This window comes from Lactuca sativa, chromosome 5 (assembly GCF_002870075.4).
Source record: "Lactuca sativa cultivar Salinas chromosome 5, Lsat_Salinas_v11, whole genome shotgun sequence".
NCBI classification, from domain to species: Eukaryota; Viridiplantae; Streptophyta; class Magnoliopsida; order Asterales; family Asteraceae; genus Lactuca; species Lactuca sativa.
This window is the reverse complement of record NC_056627.2, coordinates 57,599,395-57,615,434: the sequence shown is the minus strand read 5'-3', so window position 1 is coordinate 57,615,434 and position 16,040 is coordinate 57,599,395. Positions and strand designations below refer to the sequence as shown.

The window sequence follows — 16,040 nt, the reverse complement described above, 5'->3', positions numbered from 1 at the left end:
CATACAAACTAATCTAGATGTTACAATAGCCGATTACTTAACTTCTAAAATCCACTTATCACTTCTAATTAACTTCTAAAATCCACTTATCACTTCTAATTATTTTGGAGAAATCCGACTATCCAATACGCATAAAATCATAACTCATAAACCTTGAATTGGGCCGTAGAGAGAGTTTACAAACCAGGCGGTAACCAAGCCAAGCCCAACTCTAATTTCATTAGTTTGCGAAACCCTAAATATCAGATCACATCGTTTTATGCCTTGGTAAAAGGAAACCCCCCATACATTTGTGTTAGGGTTCTTCGTCATCGCCGTTTCGAAGCTGCGAATCCAAGTCTTCACAAATGGTGAGCATCCTAACTCCATCTAACTATCTCATGTTTTCTGTTCGTATTGTAAGGAAATGTGCATAAGTTGGTTATCCAACTCTACTCCCAGCTCTATAGGATGGTTGATTAATCGTTAATTATCAAAATTTTAAGTTGATTTAGGTGGATTTTGTTTGTATAATGCTAATCATAGTCGTGTAATATCTTGTTACTTGCAGGCTCCGAAGAAGGGTGGAAAGCCGATTGTAACCAAGAAGAAAACGGTATGACAACTGAGACTGATTTCCGGCTTTCATTGATTTCCATAGCTAAAGTAGCATTTATATATTGGCAGTAAACTCGAATCGATAACATAGATTTTGAAACCGAAATTCGTTTACTCATAAGAAGAAATCAAACTACATATTTTGAAAACCCCTGGAGTATGATCGGAATTGTTCTGTTGTTAATATCTACGAGTCTATCTAATTTCCCAGGAGAAGGTCGCGAATCCATTGTTCGAGAAACGACCAAAGCAATTTGGAATCGGTGGAGCTTTGCCTCCTAAGAAGGATCTTCACAGATTCGTAAGATGGCCTCAAGTCGTCCGAATTCAGAGAAAGAGGAGAATCCTCAAGCAGCGTTTGAAGGTCCCACCAGCATTGAACCAGTTTACCAAAACCCTTGACAAGAATCTCGGTATAATGCTCATCCTTAACAATAATTTTGTTCTAATTCCAACTATGTTCTTACTCCTTTTACAATCCACCGAGTTTCATCAAACTGATAGACAAATCTCTGTTTATGAAATTATGAAGCAACGACTTTGTTCAAGATGCTACTCAAGTACAGGCCGGAAGACAAAGCAGCCAAAAAGGAACGCCTGTTGAAGAGAGCTCAAGCTGAATCAGAAGGAAAGACTGTTGAAGCTAAGAAACCCATTGTTGTGAAGTATGGTCTTAACCATATTACCTACCTTATCGAGCAGGTTTTTCTCATTTACACTCACTGTAATCTTCTATTTCTTTTTCTTCTAAAGTGCTTAATGACATATTATGTTCCATTTCAGAACAAGGCACAATTGGTGATCATTGCCCATGATGTTGATCCAATTGAATTGGTTGTCTGGCTTCCTGCACTCTGCAGAAAGATGGAAATCCCTTACTGCATTGTAAAGGGGAAATCTCGTTTAGGAACTGTAAATTTTTCCCTTATCATACTTTTTACTTCTTTTTTTCTTCTCATTTTCAGTTGTGAGTGACAATTCTTTTTGTATGATTCAGATTGTCCATCAGAAAACTGCAGCAGCCTTGTGTTTGACTACAGTCAAGAACGAGGATAAAATGGAGTTCAGCCGAGTATTGGAGGCCATCAAGGTACTACACATAGCACACTTTCTCTTGATCTGTTATCTGGGCAAAAGACTCAAATGCCCTTATAGTATTATTTTTTAGTAAAAATTTGGAGACTTGATTGTATTGATTTATGATGTTTGATTTGGTGTTTCAGGCTAACTTCAATGACAAGTATGAGGAGTACAGGAAGAAGTGGGGTGGTGGAATAATGGGTTCCAAGTCACAGGCAAAAACTAAGGCAAAAGAGAGGGTTCTTGCAAAGGAGGCTGCTCAGAGGTTGAATTAGATTATGCTTTTGGTAATGTACTTTCTGGTTTTGATTTTTGTTTTAGAATATCTAAATTTAAGGTTATTTTTTGTTTTGGAAATTTTGAAAAGGACAAATGTTTACTTGTTATGGTTATTGTATGTGTTTGGTTTTTGGATTTATGATAATTATTGATTCGAAGTGAGTTGCCTTAGAAAAATTAAATTGGTTATGTGTTTAAAGTGCTATAAAACACTCGGATTTACGATTTATGTTTTTAATATGGAAAGAGTCGTCTCCTTCAAACCAGTGGGCATGTTAACAGAGCTTTTTTATTCTTATAATTTAATTTTATTAATTTAATTTATAGAATGATACTGGTATGAAGAAAAACTAACTCTATAGTGGAGGTTTGTGAAGAAAAATTTTATTGATAAAACTCTCCAATTATGAAATCCTTTTAGTAATGGTGACTCAACTCTTTTACGTTGTACCGAAGCTTCTATTAAAAACCTCTTCAAACCATTTTATTTTTTATATCTAACAACAATAAGACTTCTAGACTACAATATGGGTAATTTTGCTTTTGTCTCCATTCTCCATACATCGGTAGGGTTTGTGGAAGATGTGTACTTGATTGCTTGCAATCAGCATTCCACAAGATGCATGTGTCAAATGTAGGTATGTGTTAGTCAGTTTGTGTTGGATATAAATACTAGATAGGCATCAAATAATTAATTAGAAAGCAAAGAAGGCATTCTTGAAATCAATTATGTTACTAGAGCTTAAAGATACCTAACCCTAGCCTTGGTACCCATCCTTGAACCTTCTTCCCATAGTCCACTAACCTACGAAGTTATATATGCAAAAAATTGCATTTTAGACCTAGCTAGAGCATCTAAGACCGACTGGTATACATTGCACGAGATGGTTTGTGGTCTAGGTGGCCACGAACCACGACCGTGCACACCACCCCGGTGGTTCGTGGTGGGTCGTGGTCGTGGCCCTCCGTGCTCCGGACAATGACCCTAAACGCCCAATGAGATTTTACGATGCAAAAATTTGACCGTTTACTTTTATGTAGCCGTTGAACGGCTAGATTTGTAAAAAAATAAATAAATAAATAAACAATTTATTTACCTATAAAATACCATATTTTTACTCCTTATTTTTTACACCATTCTTTTCTTTCTCTATACACAAACTACACACTACATCTTCACAACCAAAAATCATGGATTTCAACCAAAATACCCCTCCAAACTACCGAAATCGCAAACCCGATAACGCTTTTGCGTTAGATACAACACCTCGACAATTCCCGACTATGGAGCCACCTCAAGACGGTTTTATCAATCTACTTCAAAGTGGTTCCCCTATCCAACAAACACCACTTTTCCAACAACAATATCAACCTTTTCCGGCTTTCCAACAACAACAAATGCAACAATAATACCAACAATTTCAACAATTCCAACAACTACAACAACTCCAACAACAATCGTCACAACAACAACAACCACCAATTTCACAACCACCACTTTCGCCAGATTTTGTTCTGGAAACGCAACCTTCACCACCACCTCAACCAAAAAAGAAAAAAGGAAAAAAAACGGTCTGACCCACTACCACCCAAGAAAGGGTCCCATGGACAAAAGAAGAAGAAGAAAAGTTAGCGGAGGCATGAGTGGCGGCTTCCGAAGATCCAATTGTAGGAGATAGCCAGCCTTACGGAAGTTTTTGGGAAAAAGTCCGAGCCATTTTTTACGAGTTAATGGAAAGTCCAACTCGAAATGCCGATCAAATTACGTCGAAATGACGAGATATTCGACTAAAATGCACCGAGTTTGGAGGAATCTACAACAATCTCCTAAACATACGCAAAAGCGGCTCGAACGATTTTGATGTTTTCAAGGCGGCCATGGACCAATTTGAAAAAACAACGCCAACATGCAAAGCTTTTCCGTATATGAAACCGTGGCTAAAATTGAAAGACGCCCCAAAATGGAAAGAGCAAATGGAAGGAAGTTCCCAATCTTCCGGTTCAAAGCGTTCGAGAAACCCCGATGGAACTTCTCAACAATCGGACGGCCGAACACACATCGACATCAACGACGATCCGATAGATCTTGAAAACGACCAACCTCTTCGTCGGCCCGTTGGAAGAAATAAAGCAAAAAAAGCGGCGTCAACATCTTCGAATTCTAGTGTTATGGATATGTTTGGCGATAAATTTGATCGATATGTGCAACTTCAAGAAACGAAGGCCGAGGTGATGACTCGGATGGAACAAAAAATGATCGAAGCACAAACATCATTTCAAAAGGCACAAGAGACACTCCAAACAAAAACCGATATGAAAATCTTGAAAATGAAAGCGGACGACCTTGAGGGCGAAGACTTGGAACTTTTCCAAGCAATGAAAGAGTCGGTTCGAGTCCGACGTAGGCGTAGGGGGTAGTTTATTTTATGCATGGTTGAAAATTTTAGTTTTTTTTAATGTTTTTTTTTTAATTTTTTTTAAATTTAACTAATGTAATTTTTATTTTGATTGTTATTTTTATTTTATTTTTTAATTTCAATTAATTTAGTTTTTATTTAATGTAATTTGGTATTTTAATTTAATGGAAAAACTAGTATTAAAAAAATGTTTTTAATGTATTTTTGAATTAAATTTAAATAAAAAAAATGAGGTGGAGTGGTGTGTTTAGTGGTAAGTATCCCATGTTAGTGGTAGTGGAATGTGGTGCTGATGTGGTACCCACCACATATGTGGTATGTGGTGGGTATAACAGATGGCCTAATTATCATCGCATCACTAAACCAAAAAGCATAAGGCTGCCCAATATGGAAGCCTTCTTACGTGTAGGTACATATGCGGCACCCTCCTTCCACTCGTGAACAACGCCCCCAAAGGGCGTAGATGTTTTGTGGAGTGATGTTGGTCACGACAAATCACAAAGACATTGATTGATTGGGACGAACATGAAGACATCACTTGTTATTCTTATTCTCTCTCCCTCCCTCTCTCTACACGTGAACAATCAATCCCCTTGTGCTATAAATATAATGATATTTGTGGAGTAAAGTTGTGATGAGGTTGCGTGAAAACACGCATGAACACCTTGTATAATAAACCTTGTTATTGTAAAATATTTTCACAAAAGTTATTTTGGTCCTACCAATATGAGTTTGGAGAGTAAATTATAAAATATTAAAGAAAAAAGCTATATTTATTGAGCTTGTAAATATTAAAAAAAATGGTAAACACGCTCTAATATCCATGTAAAGATCAATTGTGGAACACTATTAATATTTTGGATGTGTCAGAGTTTGTACTCTGTATCCTATATAGAATATCGTTCTTCAACGATTAGGCTCCTGTAGGAGCTGAGCTTGTAAATAAATAAGCAATGTGAAAAAGCTCGAACAATAGGTTTTTTATTTTACAAAACTTATTTGACCAAATGTGTTTTTGAGAAGATCATAATATTAACTGACAATTGACCTTGTGAATGGAGAATGCGATCCTATGTAAAAGTCATTTAGACTAGTTTTTTAGGAGTATTTTTTTTAAAAAATTTCAAATATACACTTTAATTAATTATGAAAACATATTCTTTTATCTCATTTCATATTTTTTAGTTAGTTTTATCAAACGTTATTTTTTATAAGCTAACTTTTTATTTAACAACTAGCTTTTAAGCTAGTAAGTCAAACATAACTTTATTCGTCAATTACTTCAACAAGTTAGCTTTTATTTATATATTTAAGTGCTTATTTTGAAGTGTTATATTACTATATATATTTTCATTGGTAGGTTGCAGATTTTATGGTTGTTGCAAGATTCACGTGCGGCGATATTTGTACTCGTAACAGGTATATCAACGCCTCCAAACCATATTCCCTGCCATGTCAATCTTAAAATTTAAAAATCTCCCACCACTCTCCCTCCTCCCGACGCCAATAACCTTTACCCTTCGCATTTATCGTCCATATCTCTCTCTCTCCCCCTATCTCTCTCTCTCTCTCTCTCTCTAGAATCCAAACATTATCATATTTTTCTGGTTTTTCATTTCAAATTGGATCTCGATTTTGATTCTGTTTCGTTCCCCCAAAATCACCAAGTCAAACGATGCAGCGACTCGTTGACAACTTTCTCGCTGTCACAAAAGAGTTAGTTTCTCCCTCCCTCCCTCTTTCCTTCCCTAATAAAATTCAATTACATAATTTAACGTGTGGGTAGTTTGATCAATCGAATTGGTAATGCTGATTAATAACGGAGTTTGATCGTGTTGGTTTATACGAACATGAAGACGATTACAATGAAATCGTATGATGAAGATGTTCTGCTTCATCATATGAATTTAAAATCGTTTTCGTTTTGTATTAAGCTTTCATATTTAGATAGCTGATTCAGCGCATGCATCACATTTTGTATCTATGAATGTATGCATATACATGATTTTTGTTTGATTCGTAGCATTTCTGGAAACGACATCTATGCGAAATCACATATGTTTAATTGACGGGTTTAACATTTAGGCGTTGAATTTGTGACACATAGCTTCCATGTATACTCATGAACGATTAGAGAGCATGAGGATTTGAGAATCAATGATCAAAACTGATGAGAGATTATGAAAATTAAACATACATGGATGATTGTAATTAAATGCAATTCATTCCAAAAGTTGTCTAAAATCGATAACAATTGGATTGATTATGTTTATTTTCTTCAGATCTGTGAAGACTGTTACTTATGAGTCATTAAGTAACATATTAAGGCTGATAAATGGATTGTCTGCACTATTATTATCTATATTGCCTGGCAAGGCTAATATGCTTGAAGGAGTCCAAGGTTGGGAGCTCAAACCAACTCTGCGTGGCCCTAAGTTACCACGTTGGATGGAGGAGTAAGTTTATTTGAATATTGATTCTGTAAATAAATCATGTTCTTCATAATCTTAATTCTAGATCAAATTATCACATCGAGGTTTGAAATATTGATTTTCTTGATGTAGTGGGGCGTCATCATTTAACCACTTCATTCATGAACTATCGGTGGATTATGATTCAGCATCAAGTGTAGAGTATTCATCTGGAGAAGACTTGGATGATTATGATGATGCTTACATTTACCCTTCTTCTCCAATGACACCTTACGCAAAATTCTCACGAGCACCAAGCTTCACCAAACGTGAAAGGAATCGGGCTCATTGGATTTTGTCCATTATCATGTTCTTTTTAATTCCTGTAAGACTTTTGTTCGTGTTACCGTTTTATATGTTTAAAACCATTTTCATGAGAAGCAAAAGACCACCGGTGACAAGCCCTGGAAGGATGAAGAATTCACCAGCCGCCAAGAAAGGTCTGGATCATGTTGTTCAACGTGCTACTGACAAAAGACGCGGTGTTGTAGAGGTTCATTAATTTCTTCTTAATTCGTACTCCCTACGTCCCAAAATTATTGTCCACAGACAAAAAACACATAGATTAAGAAATCATTAATTACCACTAACTTTATACAATAAAATGACAGTTTTGTCTTTACTTTGCATTTAATGTTCCATTAAATATTAGTTAGTTAAGTAATAATGAAGGAGTATTTTGATAAAAATATTATTTATTTTTAGAAATAGACTATTATTTTGAGACAAACCAAAAAGGAAAGATGGACAATAATTTTGGGATGGAGGGAGTATATTACGACATCCAAACTTGTTATTTACACGGGTTCTTTTGCATTGGCAGGATCTCCATCTAGGAATAGAGATATGTATAGAAACGGTGTTTGATGGTATTCACCACGCAGCTCATTGTGTTCTTCATCCGTTGGATTCTCTAATGATGTTATTAAGGTGGTCTTCTTCGAATGGTGTTGGGAAAATTCCACGTAATGATTCAGGCACCTCGGTCTCCACTGCCACTCTTGCTGATACTGATCCTACTCCGACCGTAAAGAAAAATAATTTAAGTACCAGACTTAATACAGATTCTCGCACGTGTCGAGATGTAATTACAGGAGAAGGGTAAGAAGAGTAACAATAACAATAATGGTAACAATAGTTATCAATAAAAGTAAGAAACATTTTCTCATCGTTCAAATTTTCAGGTACCCCTATGAAGTTATTAATGTTGTAACATCCGATGGATATGTTCTCCTTCTGGAAAGAATTCCAAGGTAGAATTTTTGTTTTGTTTGTATTTTTTTTTCGTGTTTCAATTCTTAGAAAGTTTCGTTGATTTACAATGTTGTAGGCCGAAAGCGAAAAAGGTTGTTTATTTGCAACATGGTGTATTTGATTCGTCTATGTGGTGAGTAATTATATTGACAATCTACAATGTGATACTATAAAACTTTTGTTCGGGATACCGCTTTCATTTTACGTTAATATTTTGTAAAAACATCAAATTTTTTTGCTATTTTATACGTAAAAAGCAAGGAATTAGATTAAATTTGTAATTTTTTCTCCTATAAATTCAGGCATATATCTTCAACGATTAATCGTTGTTTTCTGGTTTTCTTACTAGTTGGGTTTCAAATGGCAATGTCGGGTCTCCAGCTTTTGCAGCTTATGACGCAGGTACGTGATATTCATCTTTCACAAACTTGCTAATAACTTTTCAACACCCAAAACGATAACAATTCTCTTTCTCTGTTTCAGGTTATGACGTTTTCCTTGGTAATTTTCGTGGTCTAGTTTCTCGAGAACATGTTGACAAAAGCATTTCTTCACGACAGTAAGTTCAGGGTTTAGAAATCAAATCAGGATCAAGTTTTCTATCAGATATTGAAATGGCAATTTCGTATGATTTTGTAGGTATTGGCGTTACTCCATCAATGAGCATGGAACCGAAGATTTACCAGCCATGTTTGAGAAGATTCACCAAGTGAAAACTCAAGATCTAAAATCGTTGTCTGAAGATAACACAGAAGAAGAAAAAAACCCCGAACAACAACCTTATAAACTCTGTGTAATATGCCATAGCTTAGGTGGAGCTGCGATTCTTATGTACGTCGTAACACGTCGGGTAGAAAAAAAGCCTCACCGGCTATCGAGATTAATCCTTTTATCTCCGGCTGGATTTCATCACGATTCCCCGTTTTTCTTCACCGTAATCGAGTACACATGTCTCTGGTTAGCTCCGATTTTGGCCCCAATCTGTCCGGGATTATACATCCCCACCAGATTCTTCCGGATGCTGGTCCATAAATTAGCCAGAGATCTCCAAAACTATCCCGCCGTCGGCGGGCTGGTCCAAACCCTAATGAGTTACCTAATCGGTGGCGACAGCTCGAATTGGATCGGAGTGATGGGGTTACCTCATTACAACATGACTAACATGCCTGGCGTTGCTTTTGGGGTGGCGCGTCATTTAGCTCAGATCAAACGCGCGAGAAAATTCGTGATGTTTGATTACGGGAGTCGTGAAGCTAACATGCGAGTTTATGGTACGCCGGAGCCGATGGATTTAGGGGAACGGTATAATCTGATTGATATTCCGGTGGATCTTGTTGCCGGGAAGAACGACAAGGTGATTCTTCCGTCGATGATTAGGAAACATTATAGGGTGCTGAAAGAGGGAGGCGTGACTGCTTCTTATAAAGAATTTAATTATGCTCATTTGGATTTTACGTTTTCTCATCGACCAGAGCTTTTGGAATATGTAATGTCTCGTTTGCTTCTTCTGGAACCCAATTTGAAGCTCAGGCAGTTGAAAATGAAGATGAAAAAATGTTAAAACGATAGAGGTTAGTTGTTGATTGAACCTTTTGTGTTTTTTAGCTAAGTCATAACTCTCTGAAACTAGAAGTTAGATATGGTTCTCTGTATATATATGATATGTGTATGTATATTATATATCTATATCTCATCCATCCATTCTCCCTCTATTTTTTATGGGGATGGAGATAGATGCTTGGTGAGTAATGTAGATCTGAGTTGTATGGTTGGATTCTTTTGTTACTTTGAGACAGTGGAGGAGTTAGTGGTAGAAAAGAAAGAACATACTGCATGATATTTATATACTCTATGAAGGGGCGAGGATTATGAATTGATTGTTATAATTAGAGAGGAATGTAGAATGGTGTCATAATCAAAATGTCTTGAATTGTAAGGATTGTGTTCAGGCTTGTCCCAAGTCGATTTGAGGCCTAGGGCAAAATCAAACAATAAGACAATGATGGTATAGAGACAGGTATATGAGTACTTGTTATTGAATTATATATATATTATGAAAAAAATGTAGGGATTTAGAGGGTGCGAGATAAATATTAAAACCGATAACCCATTAGCTTACTGAAAAAAAAAAGACAAACCAAAATAAATTAAAAACGAACAATCAAACCATTTTGAAAACTGCCACTTTTGTGTCCGGTAAAAAAAAAACAAAAAAACTGAGTGTTTTGAAAAAAAAAATCATATTTAGGTGAAAACTCAAAAAATAAAAAAAAAAACTTGAAAATGGCTAGGTTAGCTTGAGTTTTTGCTAACAAACAATCAAATAATAGTTATTATATATTAATTGATTTTTTATTAACAAACGTAGTTATTATATATTAAAAGAGGATGCAGGGTAGAAAATCTCATATAGGGAAATTATGCGTGATAAGGAATAGAGAAACATTTTAAATAAAATAAGTGTTTGGATGGTTTGTCAAAACCGTCATTTTATTATGCATGACAATGACTAGAAAAATACCAAAATTTTAAATAAAATAAGTGTTATGATGGTTTGTCAAAACCATCACTTTGGTGTCTGGTAAAAAAACAAAAAGTTGAATGTTTGTAAATTTTTTTTGATGAAAACTCTAATAATAGAAAATGGCCTGCAAAACCTATAGGTTAGCTTGATTTTTTGTTAATAAACATACAAAAAATAGTTATTATATATTAAAGACGATGCAAGATAGAAAATCTCATATAGAAAAATTATGTATGATAAGGATTAGAAAGAACCCAAAGTTTTAATAAAATAAATATTTGGGTGGTTTGTCAAAAAAAAACAAAAAGAACCAGGGACCATTTAAATAACTTGGATGATCTTTGAATAACAAACAAGAATGCATGGGTTATTTTTGTAATTTGAATTCCAATTTTCAATAAAATGAAGCTGCAAGTTATTAAAAAATACATAAAAAATTGAGGCGTGGTACTAATAAAAGAGAGAAAAATGATTATTTCTTGTTAATTAAAAAAGCGCATGCATATAATAAGAATCGAACCTACGCGACCCTCTAAAACTTACCGACGCTTACAACAGCACTGACCAACTCAACTAATGAAATCTTGGTTAACTTTTTAACACGGCTCATATAAATAAAATATCAAAGAATGTTAATTTTGGGACCCCAAGCCGTAGCGAGGCCCCGGGTGGTCGCCCTTGCCCGCCCTATTGGGCTGGACCTGATTGTGTTTTTTCACTATCCCTTAAATAATAATTCTCTACTCACTAGCTAATAGCTATGTGTGTGTGAATCACAAACTTTGTATGAAAGATAATCCAAGCCGATAGAAATTTCGAGTATAGACAAAAAACAAGAAATTCGTAGTACTAAATCTGTGTATGAGAGTTCAAAATCTTTGAAGAGTCATTAATGTGGTAAATAGTATATATACCCATGAAATGGAATAGTAGTTTTCAGAAGTTACACAAACAGTTAAGATCAACAATCCCGAATATATGTCCCAAAATCCAACTTGTTCAGATTATACTCCATATTTATATATTTTGAGAAAGTGCCCTAAATTCTTCCTTGGGCATATTTTGAGGTCGGTAGATTTTGTCTTAGTCAAATGTTGACTCAAGCAAATTGTGCCCTACTCAAATTCCTGCTCCTAATATTGATCTTTTACTTTTGTCCATGTTTTCCATTATACTTGTAGACTGGAAATCTGTTTCGGGCAAGTGCACCTTATACACAAAAGGAGCGCAACCCTTTGAATCCAATCCATTAATTGTGTCCATGATCAAATTAGTGTATACATGTGTGTACTCTGCAGAACATGAATTGTATTAGATCATGGTCTGAATCCCCTTTTGGCGTTCATATAAATTCCAATAACCTAAAATGACATGATGAACATGGATTCTTGAGCTTAAAGATTTCATGAACATTGAATCTAGGAGGCATTTGGCAATGGTGTTTCTCCCAGAGACGAAGGATGATTACAACCCAAAGACTATTATAATAATGTTGGCACACTACTCAATGACTAAAGTGTAGGTTTGTAATGGCATCTCGACCTTCTGCATGATCCACAAGTATCAAAAAGATTTTTCGTACCAATCATGTCATTAAATGTAACTTAACCTTCATAAAACACATATAACTGGTCAAATAAGGTGAAATGATGCATGTAAAATACACCACACAATACCTATGGATGTATCTCGTTAATTATTTGAACCAACCCAAAAAATTATGAACAACATCCTACATAAACAAATATAACAGTCTAAGTATTTCGAAACCAAGACGTTATAAAATTAATACTCAATGATCACTACAATCTTAGGTTGGTCCTTACGTCAACCTACTTATTTAAATAGTAACATACTTTGTGTACTATATTTATCTCCTGCTACATTTTGTGTGTTTTGACTCAACCGTATCAAACTAAAAATTATGAAGACAACTATTCTCTTGCCAAAGTATATCGTTATTTTAACAACACATTATAAATTCTACTGGCTATTAAAAATATTCCGTAAAACCTTATACATAAAACAACAGATAAACACCTATCTACAAGGGCATATTTAGGGGTTCTCGGGATGGTCGATGCAACCCCTCAAATTTTGCAGCACAGTGTAAGTTTTTTGAAAAAAATAAATATCTGGCGTAATGCAAAATTTTCGACATACAACCCCCAAAATTATGTATGCAGCCGCTATCATCCTGCGTTCCCCACTAGAATATATATACATACCAGCAGTGGAACTAGAATATATATACATACCAGCAGTTTTTATAAGAGCTTTCGAAAAATAGTATGGGATTATGAGAATATAGAGTTTGGTGAGCATTGTTGTGAAAGTGAAACCAATGTGATAAACATATATTTATACCAACTCTAAAAAATAAACAAACATATACAAAGATAAATAATGTAAATTTTTAAACGAATGAACAAGAACAATGACAGGGGCGACCCTAATGGTGTGCAGGGTGTGCATCCGCACAAGATCTCGGAAAAAATAAGGCCCGGATTTAACAAAATTAATATTATATACTTAATATATATATATATATATATATATATATATATATATATATATATATATATATATATATTTGTTACATCAATAAGAAATCATAAAATGTTACTTAGTTCAGCCGGCAAAATCTCACTCCCTGTGTGGGCTATTTCATGTTTGATGTTTGTTCGATCCTCTTCCTATTTAACTTTTTTATTAAATCAATTTTTTTTCTTTTTTTAAATAAATAGAAGTTACATATCAAACCCTCAAATTTAGTAGTTAATTTAATAAATCAACTTCCATAAGTTACAAGTTTGGCCTTCCTAACTTTTATAATCACATTTTGAGTTATTAAACAATTTTGTTTTCTGTTTTACCTCATACAATTGATCTTAACCAATTTTGTTTATATATATATATATATATATATATATATATATATATATATATATATATATATATATATATAATCTTATTTTTAGGGGGTCTTTTTTGCGTGTTTGCACCGGACCTAAGATAACTTGGGACCAGCCCTGAACAATGAAATTCGTTCGTTTATGCGTTCATTTGTTCAGTTAAAAATAAACAAAAGCTTCGTTCTTGTTCATTCAGTTATTTTACAACTTTAATCCTACTCATATCTTTCCCTAGAATCCTCGAAAGTTGCACATTGGTGGTCCCAGATGGGGTCGGGTCGGTCTTGAAACGGTCCATTTTATTGGGCCGTTTCGCAACAATCCATTTTTTCGAACCTAACTTTTTTGATCCGATCATTTTTGGGACTTATATTGCGGTTTTTCTGTGCGTCTTTTTTTTTTTTAGTTTGGTTTCGATTTTGAGTTTTTCCATCAACAAATATTTGATTAACACTAAAATGATAGATTAAATATTTATTAAAAATGGTACGCTTAAGTTTAATAAAAGAAAAAAAGGAAAATAGTTAGATAATGTGATTCAAATTTGTGTAATTAACTAGCTATCGGTCTTTTGTATAACTGGTCTCGGAACGACCCGGTTTTTTTGGACCGGTCTCGGAAGGTTGGTTTTATTCGGACCGCTCCCAGACGGTCTCGGGCCAGGTTTTTTTTAAGACCGGCATTTTTTTCAGTCTGATCCGAAATCGGTCTTTTTTGCATTTCTACTAAACTGATTGCAGATCGGATTCCTGATTCTGTAAAAGAACCGGATCGCAGCCTACCTTAACCCGTATGTATAATATGTACTCATTTAGCCCAAATTTAATAAAGTAGCCCATTAGCCCAGTCTGTTAAGGCCCCAAGTTCTCGTCGGAGACTCGGAGTAGGGAAAGAGAACTGTGGCTCTGTGGAGAGAGAGAGAGAGCAGCAGCAGCAGACGATCTGCGATTTTTGTGTATTTGTAAGATAGGAGAAGGAGAATGGTGAGATCGATGGCATGGGGATACATTAGGATCATGGCAGGGACCATCGTCGGCGGAGGTGCCGGGTTTTACGTCATGCACCGCCTCGAAATCAGCTACAAGGTCCTTGGATTTTTTTTATATACATCTTATTGTTGAATTAGGTTTATCCACATCCATGAATTCTCCCTTTGCTCCATCGATTGCTACTATAGCATTGTAATATTAGGGTTTTCTGAATTTTATCATTCATTTGAAATTTTCAGGAGAAGTGGGATGAACGATTGAGGAATTACGAGGAACAGCTGAACAAAAAGAAACAGAATCCAAAAGAACTTGAAGAAGCCCTATGAGTAACTACATACATCTCTTCCTTCATACTTTGTTGAATTTGCAAAACGTTTCTAGGTTTATGATACTGGAAACAGCGATGTATAATTATTCTCTTAACTCTTAAAATTCCAGAAATACATCAACATAAGATTTCAATTGAATGATAAATGTTGTTAAATTCTATTGATTTTTATGTAATTTTTGTTGGGAAGTATTGTATCCAAAACATTTTAGGGATTTTTATAATTTGTGCCCCTTTTTGTAAAAAGGAAATCATAATGATAATATGAATTGAAAGTACCTTGCTATTATTGAAGTAATTTAGGTTGTGAACGGCTCTTGTAGAAGGTTGTGTTGGAAAGGTGATTATTTGAACTATGTGTATTGCATTATGTACGCATGATTTATTGAGACTGTAATAGTTGAACCAAAAACTCTGTAATTACTAGACTAGAACATATTTGTGTTATTCGTGTGAACCCTGACCATATCAAGATTGTTTAGAAACTAAATGAATCTGGATTCTATCACTAACGAGGAGCAAAAACATTTTTTTCCTGACATGAAATTCAAAGAAACGTTGATGTCTAACAACTATACCCGGTAAAAACAATGTTTTTATAGATTAACGTTCTGTTCCCTGAGTTTATCAAAAGAAAAGAAAAGAAAATGAAAACATTTTTTTTTTTTTTTTTGTGTTCTCGAGTTGGAGATAAGTGGAAGAATAATTAATCATTTTGTTTTTTTTTTCCAAATCGGAAGGAAAGTTAAGAAGAAAAGTGATTCTTTCATTTCTCTTCATTTCCTTTTTTTTAATGAAACTGAGGAACATCAATTTCTTTTATTTTTTCTCATTTCCAATGATTTTCTTTCTTTTCTCTCGTTAAGTTGAACTCGATAACATGATGTAAAGTTTGGATGCCACATTTTTGTTATAATTCTATAAATGCAATTGGATGACACACCGGATAGCCTTATATTTCAAGTCAAACCAAGATACTATTGTTGTAAATGTTTAATCTTTTTAAATATAATTTTTTTCTTGTTTTTTGTTGTTAAGGTATTTATTTATTTTTTTCATTAAAATGACTATACATTGGTTTAGTATATAATTACGCGACAATACTTTTATCTTTTATCACAAAAGAAAAATGACTATACATTGGTTTAGTATATAATTACGCGACCATACTTTTATCTTTTATCAC

At 34.5% G+C, this 16,040-nt stretch overlaps 2 protein-coding genes and 1 long non-coding RNA gene across 4 annotated transcripts; all 3 read left to right on the top strand.

Annotated features, from left to right (window-relative positions):
- The first annotated feature begins 232 nt into the window (after positions 1–232).
- Positions 233–2,118, top strand: LOC111879700 (60S ribosomal protein L7a-2). 2 transcript variants are annotated; one of them, XM_023876162.2, is made up of 7 exons: positions 236–350; positions 551–595; positions 809–1,010; positions 1,130–1,299; positions 1,381–1,509; positions 1,595–1,687; positions 1,821–2,118. In XM_023876162.2, exons 1-7 carry the CDS (start codon positions 348–350, stop codon positions 1,950–1,952), a joined length of 774 nt encoding a protein of 257 aa, XP_023731930.1. In that variant the 5' UTR covers positions 236–347; the 3' UTR covers positions 1,953–2,118. The 2 variants fall into 2 exon arrangements, with proteins under 2 accessions (XP_023731929.1, XP_023731930.1); XM_023876161.2 differs by having other exon boundaries at positions 233–350; positions 1,130–1,509.
- A 3,755-nt stretch (positions 2,119–5,873) lies between these two features.
- Positions 5,874–9,847, top strand: LOC111879695 (uncharacterized). Its single transcript, XM_042902426.2, has 9 exons — positions 5,874–6,089; positions 6,656–6,829; positions 6,938–7,337; positions 7,668–7,945; positions 8,029–8,097; positions 8,175–8,231; positions 8,448–8,500; positions 8,582–8,657; positions 8,738–9,847. Exons 1-9 carry the CDS (start codon positions 6,049–6,051, stop codon positions 9,657–9,659), a joined length of 2,070 nt encoding a protein of 689 aa, XP_042758360.1. The 5' UTR covers positions 5,874–6,048; the 3' UTR covers positions 9,660–9,847.
- A 3,825-nt stretch (positions 9,848–13,672) lies between these two features.
- Positions 13,673–15,132, top strand: LOC111879708 (uncharacterized). Its single transcript, XR_002846209.3, has 2 exons — positions 13,673–14,622; positions 14,766–15,132. It is a non-coding gene; the product is annotated as an uncharacterized LOC111879708 (long non-coding RNA).
- The last annotated feature ends 908 nt before the right edge of the window (positions 15,133–16,040 follow it).

Excerpts from the sequence above, each read along its gene's own strand:
- LOC111879700 (XM_023876161.2), top strand. Across the intron at positions 1,011-1,129 it reads AACCCTTGACAAGAATCTCG|CAACGACTTTGTTCAAGATG; the intron begins GTATAATGCTCA and ends GAAATTATGAAG. Across the intron at positions 1,510-1,594 it reads GGAAATCTCGTTTAGGAACT|ATTGTCCATCAGAAAACTGC; the intron begins GTAAATTTTTCC and ends TGTATGATTCAG.
- LOC111879695 (XM_042902426.2), top strand. The coding sequence starts at position 6,049 with ATGCAGCGACTCGTTGACAACTTTCTCGCTGTCACAAAAGA. Across the intron at positions 7,946-8,028 it reads GATGTAATTACAGGAGAAGG|GTACCCCTATGAAGTTATTA; the intron begins GTAAGAAGAGTA and ends TCAAATTTTCAG. Across the intron at positions 8,501-8,581 it reads TTTTGCAGCTTATGACGCAG|GTTATGACGTTTTCCTTGGT; the intron begins GTACGTGATATT and ends TCTCTGTTTCAG.